The sequence below is a fragment of the Neoarius graeffei genome, chromosome 23 (genome assembly GCF_027579695.1).
Source record: "Neoarius graeffei isolate fNeoGra1 chromosome 23, fNeoGra1.pri, whole genome shotgun sequence".
NCBI classification, from domain to species: Eukaryota; Metazoa; Chordata; class Actinopteri; order Siluriformes; family Ariidae; genus Neoarius; species Neoarius graeffei.
Window position 1 is genome coordinate 31,536,791 of NC_083591.1, and position 17,987 is coordinate 31,554,777.

The 17,987-nt window shown below is 42.4% G+C and overlaps 1 protein-coding gene across 1 annotated transcript in view; it reads left to right on the forward strand.

Moving 5' to 3' along the window:
- Positions 1 to 17,987, forward strand: part of LOC132871680 (cullin-3-like) — a 186,308-nt gene that overhangs the window by 128,537 nt on the left and 39,784 nt on the right. Inside the window, exons 6-7 of the mRNA XM_060906077.1 lie at positions 926 to 1,154; positions 3,423 to 3,568. Of these exons, the coding sequence (XP_060762060.1) occupies positions 926 to 1,154; positions 3,423 to 3,568 (375 nt within the window). The remainder of the gene's footprint in view (positions 1 to 925; positions 1,155 to 3,422; positions 3,569 to 17,987) is intronic.

Consider the following 17,987-nt stretch of genomic DNA (forward strand, 5'->3'; position numbering starts at 1 on the left):
ATGTCGATCCTTGTTGAGATTTTTATGCCCGAGTTGTTTGAAACCAATCTGGGTTTTCTGTGTCGAATAAGGAAGCGGCTTCACCTTTAAGAAAATCAAACACTTTCATGAAGGAGCTAACTCGAATGCGAGCAGAAAAATGAATCAATAAAAGGAGATTCTTAAGCAAACTCGTCCATCCTCACTTCCGACTTTCTGTTTTTGTAAAATACGTTTTCAATACAATCGTGAATTGCTCTGGAGTTTTCAGGCTGAGCTCCTCTCTTTGTATTCTTTAACCACTCATTTCCTTGTTGTTCTTGAAGCATGTGCTTCTATTCATTAACGTTTTTCTTGATAGCGGGGAGACGGGAATGCCTTTTATCCATTTCTCTGTTTGAACAAGCAAAAACAGCGCAAAAATTAACCATACTGAAGACAGATTAAGCCTTGCTTGCATGAAAGATGGTGTCTGTCTGACCCCTGCTGTAATTATCACGTGATGCGTAACGTCATGCACAAGGCGTCTATAAACAGTACGCGTACCATACTACAACAGCAGGGGGATATAACATAACTCGCAAAGCAGTAAATGAAACCGAGACTAAGAAAACAGCCAAGACATAATGGCGGATACGTAGTGAGGGACGCTTTTAGGAACTGAACTAAAAGATCAAAAAGCCTAATTTTTGTGGTGCTAGTTTGTAACATATGCTCATTCTAACTTGCCCGGTTGGGCATGTCGGGGACATATCCCACTTGCCCGAATGCATGTTTCACTTGTCCCGGGCAATCGGGCAGTCCTTAATGTCGAGCCCTGGGTCCACTAAACAAAAATAATTGAGTGTCAGGGGAAAATTCTTATTATGACCTACACTTGAAAAATCTGAAAGGGAATCTAGCTTTAATGTTGCACTGTGGTCAGGAAGTTCTGTCCTGTGTGCAGATGGAAAGTCAGAAGTTCCTGGCAGAAAACAGCGCCAGTGTGTACATAAAGAAAGTAGAAGCACGGATAAACGAAGAGATTGAGCGAGTGATGCACTGTCTGGATAAGTCAACAGAGGAGCCAATCGTCAAGGTAGTAGAGCGGGAGCTCATTTCCAAGCACATGAAGACCATTGTGGAGATGGAGAACTCCGGCCTGGTCCACATGCTTAAAAACGGAAAGACGGAGGGTGAGGGGAGCGATGGTGTTATTCCCATGCAGTTATCTTTTAAAAATGCTAACTTTCCTAATAGTGAATGATTATACAGTACCAGTCAAAAGTTTGGGCACACCTTCAAATTCAATGGTTTTTCTTTATATTTATTCGTTAAAAGACACTTCTTGTCTTAAAGTAATGATGGATGTCGTTTCTCTTTACTTAGTTGAGCAGCTCTTGACATAATATGGATTACTACAGTTGTTGAATAGGGCTATTTACTGTATTTTTATTGTTTACTATTTACTATTTGAGCTCAAAGGCGGGCGGCACGGTGGTGTAGTGGTTAGCGCTGTCGCCTCACAGCAAGAAGGTCCTGGGTTCGAGCCCCGTGGCCGGCGAGGGCCTTTCTGTGTGGAGTTTGCATGTTCTCCCCGTGTCCGTGTGGGTTTCCTCCGGGTGCTCCGGTTTCCCCCACAGTCCAAAGACATGCAGGTTAGGTTAACTGGTGACTCTAAATTGAGCGTAGGTGTGAATGTGAGTGTGAATGGTTGTCTGTGTCTATGTGTCAGCCCTGTGATGACCTGGCGACTTGTCCAGGGTGTACCCCGCCTTTCGCCCGTAGTCAGCTGGGATAGGCTCCAGCTTGCCTGCAGAACAGGATAAAGCGGCTAGAGAGATAATGAGATCTCAAAGGCATGGAGAAGGCAAGAAACTGCACTAATTAACTTTTGACGAGGCACAGCTATTAATTGAAAAGCAGTCCAGGTGACTACCTCATGAAGCTGGTTAAGATAATGCCAATAGTGTGCAAAGCGTCATCAAGGTAAACGCTGGCTACTTTGAAGAATCTAAAATATTAAACGTTTTGTTTTTTTAACACTTTTTTTTTAATTTACCACATAATTTCATATGTTTTTCATATGTTATTTTGTAGTTTGATGCCTTCAGTATTGTTCTGCAGCAGGGGCTCAACCTTTTCTACTTTAAGGCCCACCTATTCATACTTGTAACAAGTTGGGCCCATTAAAAAAAAAATTCCCAAGTATTTTGGCTCATCTATTCTATTAGAATCTAATTTTCTATTGTAAAGTGTATTAAAAGGATGCAACATCACTCCCTGTTACAGATGGGAGCCCAGAAATTAAATAAATATAATAAAAACAAACTGTTTTTTTAATTGTTAGTATTGTATTTAAAACTGTATGGATGTACCAGAAGCCAAACCATGCATGCAGGGCATTGTCATTCAAAAGGGATTAATGATCCAAAAGTGGAGTCTGGTCCATTAACACAAGAACGTATTGCCATGTTTGTGTACAGAAAGCAATCAAGTTATTAAAACCAAGAAGTGGATATAGAAGCCACTCAATGGGATAGATCCTTACACATTAACAAAGAAGGATTTTTCCTATTATTTGGAAAATTATCCATCCGTTGAGTTCCCCGACATCTCAAACTACCTGGTGCTGCAGACATCGCTCTACACGGACAAACAGATGAAAACCTGGAAGAGCATGGAGGTGTACAACTTTTTATATAGACAGAGGTAGACGGCTCGAAGTGCAGGGAGAGTGTTTATTACCAGGCGCGATATTTACAAAAACGAAAGCAAAGCAGATTCATAAAGCAGAGTATTTAAGCAGCGTTATAAACATGATTAGAAACAAACGTGACCGTGATGATGATGATACTTCGCAAAGCCTTTGTGAAAACAGCCTCCGTATCTGCACGTGTTGATTGCGCTTAAACCAGTATCAGGTGTTTCCCATAACGACTGGGTCCCAAGAGTGCTCTGTAAGCGAGTGCGTGAAGACGTGACAGTCACGTGTTCACCTGCTGTGTGACCTCACGTGTATATTGCCATGCATCGCCACCAAAATGCCTCATCAATACCCCATCGCGAGCTGGACTGTGACCGTAGTTTAATGAGGCGGATGTGACGTCGGATAGAACTCCGCAATTGTACTCTACGATGAGTAAAAATGAGCTTCGACTTGGAAAACGGATTCGCGGCCCAGTGGTTGAGAAACGCTGTTCTACAAGGTAGAAAACGGTCAAAATACAGAAAACCCTGTGAATGAGTTGGTGTGTCTAAACTTTTGACCGATACTGTATTAAATAAATGTTCAGAATAATGACTGTGGTATTCAGAAATATGTGACCTGCTAACTGACTTCCAAGCTGTCAGTCCTGCTAGCATTTTGTGGATACTGTAACACTAATTAGTTATTGATTCGTTGCTTGCTTACAATTTCTCGACTCTCTCTCTCTCTCTCTCTCTCTCTCTCTCTCTCTCAGATCTGGCGTGTATGTATAAGCTATTCAGCAGGGTGCCAAACGGGCTGAAAACCATGTGTGAATGTATGAGTCTATATCTGAGAGAACAGGGGAAAGCGCTGGTGTCCGAGGAGGGAGAGGGCAAGAACCCTGTTGACTACATCCAGGTGAGAAACTCCGAAACATGCTACTGCACTGATTGAAAGTGTTAAAATTGAGAGAAAGGGTGATATTTTTCATTATTAGTAGCAAAGAAAGTATTTTTTCTTGAGTAAAGGCAGTTAACACCCAGGGTCACTTACGCTGTTAAAGGAACACTCCTTTTGAGAAATGCATATATAGGTTTTCATAAATTATTTAGTCGTTCATTCTTCTTTATTAGCCCTTTACCTTGGTCAGGGTAGCGATGCGTCCAGAGCATCTACTGGCAACAGTGGGTGCATGGCAAGAAGGCCAGTCCATTGCATGCATTCATACACTCATTTAAACCTCTGGGCAATGTCGTGTCATGCTTTTGGAAAGTGGGACGAGAACTCAGAGGAAACCCACACAACCATGGGAAGAAACTCCTTAGAGACAGCAATGTAATACTGGTGTCGTCACATGGATGGATGGATGGATGGATGGATGGATATTTCAGAACAACACAGGAGCATATGTCAAGTCAAGTTTATTTGTGTCGCACTTTTAACAGCATGGCGGCACGGTGGTGCAGTGGTTAGCGCTGTCGCCTCACAGCAAGAAGGTCCGGGTTCGTGCCCCGTGCCCGGCGAGGGCCTTTCTGTGTGGAGTTTGCATGTTCTGCCCGTGTCCGCGTGGGTTTCCTCCGGGTGCTCCGGTTTCCCCCACAGTCCAAAGACATGCAGGTTAGGTTAACTGGTGACTCTAAATTGACCGTAGGTGTGAATGTGAGTGTGAATGGTTGTCTGTGTCTATGTGTCAGCCCTGTGATGACCTGGCGACTTGTCCAGGGTGTACCCCGCCTTTCACCCATAGTCAGCTGGGATAGGCTCCAGCTTCCCTGCGACCCTGTAGAACAGGATAAAGCGGCTAGAGATAATGAGATGAGACTTTTAACAGCAGACATTGTCGCAAAGCAGCTTTGCAGAAATTTAAAGACTTGAAACATGAGCGAATTTTATCCCTAATCTATCCGCAATGAGCAAGCCTGTGGCAACGGTGGCAAGGAAAAACTCCCTCAGACAACATGAGGAAGAAACCTCACGAGGAACCAGACTCAAAAGGGAACCCATCCTCATTTGGGTGATAACTGACAACGTGATTTATAAATAACTCGCTTCTATAACCGTGTCCTATATAGTCACACAGTGTAACTGTGACACCAGGACAATCATGATAGTTTGAACACGGTCTGTTTTGTTGAAGTTCTAAACTGTTCGTTGATGGAAACTGCAGTGCAAAACTGTTCATGACAACTGCAGTCCTAAAGTTAGCAAGTTAACTGTTGTCCTCAGCCATAAAAGCATTACTGTAAGTGTCCAGAGCAGCTCCCTAGTGCGACTTTCGACTGTCCATATGGGGCCGTCTTCCACAGGAGCAATGCACTGAGACTCCAGCCAGACGTAGGGCATCAGGATGGATCAGGCAGGTCCGAAGAGCAGGGCCACGTTCACCCTTGCCGAGGCCCTGGGCAGACACACCCCCGAGGCCCCACCCCCGCCTGTTGTCAACTGCGCTCAGCAAATTCACCCCCTCAGACGTGCCTGTCTAACTAGACACAGAAACTTAAATAATGACAGTGGCACAATTAGAAATACTATTGAACGATAAAACTTTATATCCATCAACGCCTATTTAATCGAGAAAAAGCAATGGTGAAATAGGCAATTGCATGGTGAAAAAATCCATCAGACATCACGGTTAACAAGTCTGGTTAACTAAACTTTAGTCTCAAAAAGCCTTTGAATGAGTGGGTCAATGAACAACATGTCAAGAAGGCCTACAACAGTTTCTTTAGTATTCAGAACAAGAACATTCATTTGGTATATAACAGTTCGTTTTCATTTTGGAATCCAGGCGACTTTTAACTTGTGAAAACAAAGAGCGATGACAAAGAAAGAAAAATATCTTGCTTCTCAGAAATAAATCTCAAAATGTTAGGCTATGTGAAACATTTCATCCTTTCACACACGTAATGTCCCAAACAGCAGTGGCACACAGCTTTGCGCATTCAGTTTGACAGCCATGGGTCAACTTACAAGGGCACTTTCCTACTTTTCTGGAAAGCGAAGTCATTAATTAAATCATTGAACTTAAGCTGGCGTAGCGTGTGAAGACATGGTGGACAGTGATCAGATTGACAATGACGGGTGATTTATGTGACGGGACAAGGTGGGCTTCCTTACGGGTGGCGAAATGCATCAAAAATGTTATCAATATGATCAAAACTTCTGAAAATATCGTTTCATATTTTCCGATCTCGCTACCTCCGAGGCCCCCTAGTGGCCGAGGCCCTGGGCAGCTGCCCATGAAGCCCATTAGGATAACGCGTCCTTGCCGAGGAGTAGGGGGGCACCTAACACGACAGGTTGCTAGGTATGCGCAAATGTCACCTAATGGGTAAGAACAGTATACATTTTGTGCTGAGTGCAAGCAGGGACTCCGGCAAAACTAACTATGACCGCATAACTAAAAGGGGAGAGCCGGAAGGTAACACAGGCATGAGGGAGCCCCAGGACATAAAGCAGCAGCAACGACACCGTCAACAAACGCGAGTGAGTGGGGGACTGACAGCATCCATACATCCCAGTTTACCAAAACACTCTATGCCTGAGGACCTTCCAGATCTACTCCTTTACCTAATAAACACTATTAACAAAAGGCTTGACTAAACAGATATGTTTTCAGCCTAGACTTAAACGCTGAGACTGTGTCTGTGTCCCAAACACTACTTGGAAAGCTGTTCCGTAACTGTCGGGCTTTGTAAGAAAAGGCTCTGCCCCCTGATGTAGCCTTCATTATACAAGGTACCAGCAAATATCCTGCACCTTTTGATCTAAAGTCTAGGTCACAACCGGACGTACGATTTTTTTGGCCGTGCGATTTTTGGCATTTCCCAAATCACTGCGTCTTTTTTGTTCGTGGAGAAAGACGCACGTTGGCCGTAAGTTTGTCTTGCAACCTGAAAAAAACGTAAGCGCCCGTAGAGTTTGTTTAACATGACAAAGAACCTCTGCGGCCAGTCTACGGCTCGAAAATCAGCACGTCACACGCGCGCCCTCCGTGCGATTCTTGCGTTTTTTGCACGTAGGAGCACGTACGGCCAGTTGTGACCTAGGCTTAAATAGGCGTGGCGGGTCATAAAGGACCAGAAGTTCACTCAGGTATTGTAGCGCGAGACCATTCAGTGCTTTACAAACAGTCTCCTTCTGTCCCTCTGTAACTGTGCATTCCTTCGCCTTTCTTGCACATATATAAGAATGTGCAGCAATGTATATACTCCTTGTATAAGTATATACTTGAATATATAAGGAGTATATTCAAGTTCATTTTAGATTTGTATCAAGTGTATATCAGTTTAGAAAATTTTCCCTTATATTTTAAGCAAAGTTTTTGTCCATGGTAATTTCCCAAATGGAACTGGGGGGAGTTGGTTTATTCCTTTAATGCGTTTTCGAGTCCAGGGATTGTGATCAGCTTTTGCTTTGTCAGTCAGTCATGGCTCATTTCATAACTCCATATCTCCCATCAGTATTATATAAGCTGAGCTGAAAAAAAAGAATGTATTTAATGTAACCTATTTCAGACGTACCTAACAATGTACCATTTAACCAATAAAGTACGAAGAGAGTAGTCTTAAATTATTTCCACCAACCAGTGAAAGCCATGTTTGCATGTGCAGGACAGAGCACCATTTTCATTAGATATAATGGACCTGATTTGTGCACTTTCTTTGCAGTGAACACATTGCTCGATCAGAAAGTAACTCCAGTGCTGCATTTAGCTGCACGGCTACCACGCAGCTTACAGGGAATTAGTCTCATCCATCAATACTAGTGCCATACTGTACAGTGCTCACCTTGTAATGTCTTATCTCATCTCATTATCTCTAGCCGCTTTATCCTGTTCTACAGGGTCGCAGGCAAGCTGGAGCCTATCCCAGCTGACTACGGGCGAAAGGCGGGGTACGCCCTGGACAAGTCGCCAGGTCATCACAGGGCTGAGACACAGACAACCATTCACACTCACATTCACACCTATGGTCAATTTAGAGTCACCAGTTAACCTAACCTGCATGTCTTTGGACTGCGGGGGAAACTGGCGCACCCACAACCCACGCGGACACGGGGAGAACATGCAAACTCCGCATAGAAAGTCCCACGCCGGCCACGGGGCTCGAACCCGGACCTTCTTGCTGTGAGGCGACAGCGCTAACCACTACACCACCGTGCCGCCACCTTGTAATGTAATTTAGCATAAAATCAATGTTATGGCAAATGTGTTGGGAAAGGAAAAAAAAAAATTTCCTCCATGCTTGAACAAAACGAGATGCGTCTCACTCCATCTCATTTGTTTCAGTGTTTGAAGGTGAGCAGCGAACAAAGTCGCTTAAGTTTGATTAAATCTGAATTACAACTACAAGGTATGAAATCCAAACTAGACTGCATTTCCGCAGAGGAAATGCAGTGTGCGCTTGCAGAGCTGTAGCAGAACAGCTAGCATGCTAAAAGCTAGCATGCCAACATGCTAACAGTTAGCATACTAACATGCTAAAAGCTAGCATGTTAACATGTTAATGCTAACATGCTAATAGATAACATGCTAACAGTTAGTATTCTAACATGCTAATGATTAACATGCTATTTGTTAAAATTCTAACACTTTAAGGCGAATATGTTGACAGCTATCATGCTAACATGCTAATGGCTAGTACGTTAATTTTTAGTATGCTAACTCGCTGAGGGTGACATGCTAACAGCTAACATGCTAACAGTTAGCATGCTAACATGCTCAGGCGAACTCGTTAACAGCAAACATGCGAACTCTGCATGCTACCATGCTAATCCTAACATGTTAACAGCTCTCATGATAACATGCTAATGGTGAACATGCTAACAACTCGCGAGCTACTGAAATTTCATCTGTGCTGTATGTCGAGCATGTATAGCATTACTGACAAAGTTGACTTGACTAACAGCAGGCATGATATCGTAATGGGTAACATGCTAACAGCTAGCATGGTAACACATGAATGCTATATGCTAATCGCTATCATGTGTGCATGTAAGTATTCCTAATAAAGTGGCCATTGAGTTGAAGTTGATTTGCTGTCAAAGTCTCAAATGAGCAGATCCTTGCCAAAATGCATCATCAGCTATGGGGGAAGGGAGGAATGACTCAGTCAAGCTTCCATTGATTAGCGGCAAAATGGAGAAAAAATGGACGGATGAAAGGCAAGACAAAGACGAGTGCGGGTCAGAACCGATATCATGTGTGTGATGGTGATTTGGCCTGAGGTGCCATATGAAGTTTGGTGGATGTGTGGTGAAGTGTTACTGAGCAAAACTCCATTCATTTGAATGGGGCCAAAAATCAATGGAAGCCTATGGAGGTAAAAAGAGATGCGTGAAAACCAAGGAAAAGATGAGTGCAGGTCTCAGATGAGGGGATGGATCTGTGCGGGGACTTGGCCTGAGGCATCAAGTGAAGTTTCTTGAAGTTTGGTCACTTGGTTAAAAAAATTGATGGAGAGTGAAAGTTTTTCTCCTGAAACACCATTCATTTTCAATGGGGCCAAAAATCAATGTAAGGCTATGGAGGAAAAAGGGATGAGCAAAAAGAAAGGAAAAAATATGAGTGTGGGTCAGAACCGATTGCATGTATGTGTCGGGGGAGTTGGCCTGAAGTATCACATGAGGTTTGGTGCATCTGTGATGGAGCGTGTCCGAGTAGGACGATTCGATTCATGAGCCCTATTCATTCTCTATGGGGAAAAAAAACAAAAGAAAAACAACAAGAACAAGAGAACAGGCGCGTTGATCCAAAAGCTGTATACAAGCACACTACACCACTTCGGGCCAGACGTCTCAGAGTTGGAACGGTGTCTCTATCTCGAACGCCCTAGGAGTAGTTGATCCAAAAAACGTGTCAGAATAAGGCAGAATAAGTACAACAGTGCAAGCACACTAACTAGGAGCGTTCTCCCCACCTTCCCCTCTCTTGCTTCATAGAAACCACAAGCTGAGCGATGCGAAACAAATTTTTTTTTCACTCATTTGCATTACTGCGCAAAAGTCTCAGGCACCCTATTATTTATTTATTTTTTTCCAGACAAACTTTGTTATAGGTTTCTATTTTATGACTTCTACATTATCGAGTCAGTACAAAAACATTTTAGACTTCCAGACGTTCGTTTTCCAGCACACAATTAAATGCTAGAGAAAACAAGTTCGTATCTGAACAGCATATTATATAAGAGCGCACTTCTCAGATTAAAAAAGAAAACATAATGAAGGCTACTGGGTTTTGGTGAAAAATTAAAAAGCAATCTGCGACAGTCAAATCGTCCAGAAGAACTGTGGCTGGTTCCGCAAGATGCTCAGTAAAACCTGCAGCTCATTTCCTTGTAAAACTGCACTACTTGTCCCCGAGACTGCTGTTTTCTTTTTAAAGCAAAGAGTCGTCTCATACCAAATACTGACTTTGTTTCATTTATTATGGCTTACTGTTTATAGTATGTATTTTTTTTAACGTCGAAACATTTCATTTCATTATTTTTAAGCCATTTTTGGTCTACATGTGTGTAAGACTTTTTCACAGGACTGTATATAGGTGATTATACAAATTCATCTTGACTCCTGCTCACTGCTTAGAACACACTGTATGGCCAAAAGTATATGGACACCTGAGCGTCTTCCCCAAACTGCTTCCACAAAGTTAGAAGCACACAAGTGTATAGAATGTCTTTGCTTGTTATAGCATTGCGATTTCCTTTCACTGGCACTAAAGAAGCCAAACCTGTCCAGCATGATGTATAAAGGAAGCACCGTGGTTTGCTAAGGATGATTTCGGAGACCTAAGTGGCCTGCACAGAGCCGTGGACCTTAAGCTCGCTTTTCGGATAAACTGGAATGACGACTCCTCTCCAGGCCTCCTCGCTCGACATCAATTCCTGCCCTCAGCCATGCTCTAAACCCTTCTCAGTAGAGCGGAGCCTATTATAACATCAAAGAGGAGACCAACTCGGAGTTAATACTCATGGTTTTGGAAAAGACACATATACACTACTGTTCAAAAGTTTGGGGTCACTTTGAAATTTCCTTATTTTTGAAAGAAAAGCACTGTTCTTTTCAATGAAGATCACTTTAAACTAATCAGAAATCCACTCTATACATTGCTAATGTGGTAAATGACTATTCTAGCTGCAAATGTCTGGTTTTTGGTGCAATATCTCCATAGGTGTATAGAGGCCCATTTCCAGCAACTCTCACTCCAGTGTTCTAATGGTACAATGTGTTTGCTCATTGCCTCAGAAGGCTAATGGATGATTAGAAAACCCTTGTACAATCATGTTAGCACAGCTGAAAACAGTTTAGCTCTTTAGAGAAGCTATAAAACTGACCTTCCTTTGAGCAGATTGAGTTTCTGGAGCATCACATTTGTGGGGTCGATTAAATGCTCAAAATGGCCAGAAAAATGTCTTGACTATATTTTCTATTCATTTTACAACTTATGGTGGTAAATAAAAGTGTGACTTTTCATGGAAAACACAAAATTGTCTGGGTGACCCCAAACTTTTGAACGGTAGTGTAGGTGTGATGGTCAGGTATCCACATTCTTTTGGTCATATAGTGTATAATGGCATTGAGTACTATTTTGCATTGCAGTGCACTCCAAATAGAGGAAACGAGTGCTCTGAGAGCACAATATCCCCCGCAGGCAAGTATGCCACAACTCTGGTAAAATGCGACTGAACTGAACGAAATTGCAATATGCGTATTACCGACATATAACAAAGAATCCTGTCAAGTTTGGTAAAATTCCTCCAAAAATTGTGAGAAGAGTCGATTTCAGAAGAATGCGCACCCTCATAATTTATTTATTTTTTTTAATTTTGCTGCAAAATTAAGAAGTGTGACAAAGTGTCCAGAAGAACTGTGGCTGGTTCTGCAAGATGCTCAGTAAAACCTGCAGCTCATTTCCTTATAAAACTGTACTCATTGTACCTGAGACGACGACTACTGTTTTTTAAAGCAAAGGGTCGTCTCACCAGATATTGACTTTGTTTCATTTATTATGGCTGACTGCTGTTTCTAGTATTTTTCTTTTAAATGTTGAAACATTTCATTTTTTAAGCCATTTTTGGTCTACAGCATTCCTTTCTTTACATGTGCCTAAGACTTTTGCACAGTACTGTATATGCAGCGAGGTAATCATATCTAGGTACCATAAGAAAATAGCTAATTAATTAAGTCACCTCTTTGTGAGGATGTTAGAAAATTAAACTCAATGTTAAGTTTAAATGTGGAATGTTTTGGCGCACACCCTGTCTGACGTGAGTTTAGCTTCAATCCAGTTTAATGGGATTGAGGTGAAGGGATTATGCAAGCTCGTCAGGAAAGTGCTTTTTCATATGATTCATTATGCTCATTGTAAAAGTCTCATGCAGGTTTGGACTCCGTGGTGCTTGAAAGTTTGTGAACCCTTGAGAATTTTCTATAGTTCTGCATAAATATGACCAAAAACAACATCAGATTTTCACACAAGTCCTGAAAGTAGATAAAGAGAACCCAGTTAAACAAATGAGACAAAAATATTATACTCGGTCATTTATTTATTGAGGAAAATGATCCAATATTACATATCTGTGAGTGGCAAAAGTATGTGAACCTCTAGGATTAGCAGTTAATTTGAAGGTGAAATTAGAGTCAGTTGTTTTCAATCAATGGGATGACAATCAGGTGTGAGTGGGCACCCTGTTTTATTTAAAGAACAGGGATCTATCAAAGTCTGATCTTCACTACACATGTTTGTGGAAGTGTATCATGGCACGAACAAAGGAGATTTCTGAGGACCTCAGAAAAAGTGTTGTTGATGCTCATCAGGCTGGAAAAGGTTACAAAACCATCTCTAAAGAGTTTGGACTCCACCAATCCACAGTCAGACAGATTGTGTACAAATGGAGGAAATTCAAGACCATTGTTACCCTCCCGGCAGCACGGTGGTGTAGTGGTTAGCGCTGTCGCCTCACAGCAAGAAGGTCCGGGTTCGAGCCCTGTGGCCGGCGAGGGCCTTTCTGTACGGAGTTTGCATGTTCTCCCCGTGTCCGCGTGGGTTTCCTCCGGGTGCTCCGGTTTCCCCCACAGTCCAAAGACATGCAGGTTAGGTTAACTGGTGACTCTAAATTGACCGTAGGTGTGAATGTGAGTGTGAATGGTTGTCTGTGTCTATGTGTCAGCCCTGTGATGACCTGGCGACTTGTCCAGGGTGTACCCCGCCTTTCGCCCGTAGTCAGCTGGGATAGGCTCCAGCTTGCCTGCGACCCTGTAGAAGGATAAAGCGGCTAGAGATAATGAGATGAGATGAGATGTTACCCTCCCCAGGAGTGGTCGACCAACAAAGATTACTCCAAGAGCAAGGCGTGTAATAGTCGACGAGGTCACAAAGGACCCCAGGGTAACTTCTAAGCAACCGAAGGCCTCTTTCACATTGGCTAATGTTCATGAGTCCACCATCAGGAGAACACTGAACAACAATGGTGTGCGTGGCAGGGTTGCAAGGAGAAAGCCACTGCTCTCCAAAAAGAACATTGCTGCTCGTCTGCAGTTTGCTAAAGATCACATGGACAAGCCAGAAAGCTATTGGAAAAATGTTTTGTGAACCAGTGTTGCTTTCGTTAACGATGACAAAATTATTTCGTTAACGCACCTTTATTTCATGACTAAAACGAGAGAGTGACGAGCTAAACATAACTCTTTGATCACGAAAATATGACGAGACGCATCTGTTGTTTTCCTTGACGAGACGAGACAAAAATGTTAGTGGGTTGGATATAGGACTATCAAAATGCATGGCGCTTCCTCCAACGGCGCGTGCAACCTGTCTGCCAAATGCTGAAAATATCAGCAATGCACCTGCATCCGGTCCTTGTTTGGCCACGCCCACCAGGCATAGTGCACACCGGGGCAGCCACACAGTTCATGGACCATCGGCAATGCCAGCACAAGGGCTTGGTGGGTGGAAAATACGCGATGATTTATGGACATACTTTACACATAATCCAGCAGAAAATAAAACGGAATGCCTTGTAGTGGGAGACAGAGGTACGCGTTGTGGCTATAAACTATGTGGCAAGAATACGACCGATCTCAAGAGGCATCTAAAGGCTCACCATGCTGCTATTTCTGCGACGGTAAGTTAACGTTACAAAAAGTCTTGTTAACAGATCATGTATACGTTTGCTAGCTTTGGTTAATGTCACTCAACAATCGGTGTTCAGAATTGCGGAGCCAGGTCTTAATTATTTTGACCTTTAAAAGTAGTAAACAGGCACCCTTGTCAGACATAGTGGCTCCCAACTCGTTAGTTGTCAGGGCATGTTACAACACGCCAACTTCAGACACCCTGGCGCCACTGTCCATCACACGCCAACTTCAGACACCCTGGCGCCACTGTCCATCACACTGTGCTGCGTGGACTATATAAGATGCGCACAAACATCGAAGAAAACACAGCACACATCAGACGGGGACTCCATGCAACACCTGCTTCTCATCAGTGAATATTTGGATCCGTTTCTCTCTTTCTCTCTCTGTTTCATTTCTTTCTTGCTTTCTATCTTTCTATCGCGGACGTGTCAGGATCCAACGTCCATCATTCGTGCCGTGTGTGCATTCCGTGCGTCCTTGAATGTAAGTTGTTTATTGTTGCGTAGCTACTGTGTTATGTGTGTACTCGCTATCTGTAACTGTTACATGTAGCGGTAAGGCTAGCGAGTATTTCTTCTCTTTTTCTCTCATCCTGTGTCTGTCTATTTTCTTACGTGTTTGTTCTGTTCTGTTCAGTAGCCATGTAATGATAGCGCTTGTTTTCTCGACCACGGTTTGTTACGGGAGCACATTTCATTATTAGCCATTGCCGTGTTGGGAGTGTAGTGGTGGTATGTACAGTTCATAACCGCGCCACATATTCTAACCTTCTATGCGCAATACAGCGCAATACAGCGCAATAAGCAGCGCTTAAAGGAGCCACGCTCCCCTTCATTCAGCCGACACACTCTGTGTCTTCATGCGGGTGTGACTCGCTGTAAGCAGTTGCACCACGCACCTTGGTAATGATAGCTGCTGTAGGCAGCTATCCTCATCCTCCGTGTACGTTGTACACATTGTACATATTGTGTACATATCGTGTATATAGTCAGTATCTAGTGTGTTGTGTTATTTATTATGGGGTGTAAGTAGCATTCATTGGGCTTTACATTGTTTTACTTATATAGTATTCATTTGTGTGTTTTACATTTGTATTACATTGTATATAATTATTATTCATTTGTGTTAATATATATTTAATGCGATGTGTATTTGTATTTATATCATTGTTATTATTTACATTATTGCTTGTGTGTATATTATTGCTCATGTCTTGTTGTATTTGTATTTTATTCTGTTTTCTAGTAAAACCACGGTTTACACTGTTGCTCATGAGTGGACATCCATTAATTCCTGTTCTAACCGGACAGCCTGTGTAGCTTGCTGTATACCTGATCCAGTGTCCCTCTTATACAGTCCTTTACCCTGTCCATCACCGGACACCCATTTTTATAATCGGGCTGTGATGAATTTCCTATGAAGTTTTCCAAAACACCGTGACCTGGCGAAAATGAATGGGACCGCTAGCTTCATGCTAAAGTTGGCTTGGTTAAGCTAACTTAAATTCAATTAACATGTCATGAGTAAAACTTGTCCTGCAGGGATTTTTGGTGGGATGGCAACTGAATGCTTTGTCATATATTGACCCATATTTGAGTTACTGTGAAACATACGGGGGGAAATGTAGCTTTTCAGACCTGTTGCTTTTCAGACCTGTTGCTGTGCCTTAATATGTCTAAATGAGCAGCAGCACACCTGGCTACTCTGACGCTAGCAGCACGTTTAGCCATCATATTTACATTAACGGACAGTGTGGTCGTCTTCTAGTTGTGTGTGTGTTCATCATGACATGTTTGTGCTCTATCAGCGCATTGCGACATGTTAAACGGAGGCAGAAACACGAGTCTGTGAACAATGGAGTATACACACTAGCAGACATCCCAACCTGCAGAAACTCATTTCAGGGAGGTGTCGTGACGCATGACTTTTTTCCCATCAGCGGGGGGGGGGTCACGACACCTCCCTGAAATGAGTTTGGATGTCTGTAAACCAATCAGGATGCTCTTTGTCTAGCATGTGCTACATGAACAGGCACACACGCAGTCTTTCTCACTCTCCCTCGCGCACTCAGTCATATGCGCGATGCAGACATTAATATTTCGCGTGCACGCTCTTGCTCGCTTGCTCTAGATTCCGGGAGATATTATCCAATTTGCGGGAATCAGGGAGCCACTATCAATATGCGGGAGACTCCCGGAACTTCCGGGAGACTTGGGATGTCTGCACTAGACAGCGTTTATGTAGAGAGCATGTTATGCACAACCTGTCAACCTCGATTACAATTTCCTATCTCTGTATTGGCCTAATTTAATGTTTTAAAGTAATTATTTTTTCGACTAAAATGAATGACTAAAACCCTTTTAGTTTTCGTCGACTAAAACTAGACCAAAACTATCAAGGATGGAATTGACTAAAATGTGACTAAAACTAATAAGCATTTCGTCCAAAAGACTAAAACTAAATAAAAAATGGCTGCCAAAAACAACACTGTTGTGGACGGATGAGACCAAAATAGAACTTTTTGGTTTAAATGAGAAGCGTTATGTTTGGAGAAAGGAAAACACTGCATTCCAGCATAAGAACCTTATCCCATCTGTGAAACATGGTGGTGGTAGTATCATGGTTTGGGCCTGTTTTGCTACATCTGGGCCAGGACGGCTTGCCATCATTGATGGAACAATGAATTGTGAATTATACCAGCGGATTCTAAAGGAAAATGTCAGGACATCTGTCCATGAACTGAATCTCAAGAGAAGGTTGGTCATGCAGCAAGACAACAGCCCTAAGCACACAAGTCGTTCTACCAAAGAATGGTTAAAGAAGAATAAAGTTATTGTTTTGGAATGGCCAAGTCAAAGTCCTGACCTTAATCCAATCAAAATGTTGTGGAAGGACCTGAAGCGAGCAGTTCATGTGAGGAAACCCACCAACATCCCAGAGTTGAAGCTGTTCTGTACGGAGGAATGGGCTAAAATTCCTCCAAGCCGGTGTGCAGGACTGATCAACAGTTACCGGAAACGTTTAGTTGCAGTTATTGCTGCCCAAGGGGGTCACACCAGATACTGAAAGCAAAGGTTCACATACTTTTGCCACTCACAGATATTGGATCATTTTCCTCAATAAATAAATGACCAAGTATAATATTTTTTTGTCTCATTTGTTTAACTGGGTTCTCTTTATCTACTTTTAGGACTTGTGTGAAAATCTGATGATGTTTTAGGCCATAATTATGCAGAAATATAGAAAATTCTAAAGGCTTCACAAACTTTCAAGCACCACTGTATGCACCCATATCTTTCGGAAACGTGACTGTCAGTTTTGCTTTTCTCAGGCAGACGTTAACCTCAGACTCGAGCTCACAACTGATCTGATTTTAAGTTAAATTACATTCATCCAGGTGCACAACCTATTGACACTGTACAAATTGGCATTGATATTGGTGTCTCAGGTTTTTTTTCTTTTTTTAAACGTCTGGGGAGGTTATTATAAAAGTGACTGATGTGAAATTTAGCGCAGCCTGCTATCTTGCAGTTCGCAGCACTGAGGTTGTACCACACACACAATATTAGATTAACTCTGCAAGCTTTGGTGTTTGCTTACTGCGTTCTTTAGTAAATTAGCACTGTGTGCAGTACGAGTCCTTTAAAGTAGAGTTATGCAGTCAAAATTCTATTCTTTTTAATACTATGATCTAGCAAACGTTTCTAGTCATTAACTTTCAATATTTTTGACTACTTATGACATGCTTACATAGGCCGATAGTACACTGACATTTGCATCTAGGTGAATTGAATTGGGAATGCTAATTTGTCTGCGATGAAGAAAATGACCACAGCGGACTGAATAGCATATGCAGAGCTAAAAACATTTATGTAATTATTATAGCTTGTGGAACAGATGAAGGTTGTCGGGGCATATTTTTGCTTCTTTGCTGCTGAGTACAGAGAGTAAACACACACCAGTATGAAGTATGAAATAAATCCCTCCACTACAAAATAGGCAACAAGTGTAACCTGTCTGAGCATCTGGTCCACAAGCATTACACCCTGTACAAATACTTGGCAGGTCAGATGGTTATAAGATGTACAGCTTTATTTCAAATTCACAGCAATAAAATGTAGAATGATTTACAGGTGTACAGTGGTGCTTGAAAGTTTGTAAACCCTTTAGAATTTTCTACATTTCTGCATAAATATGA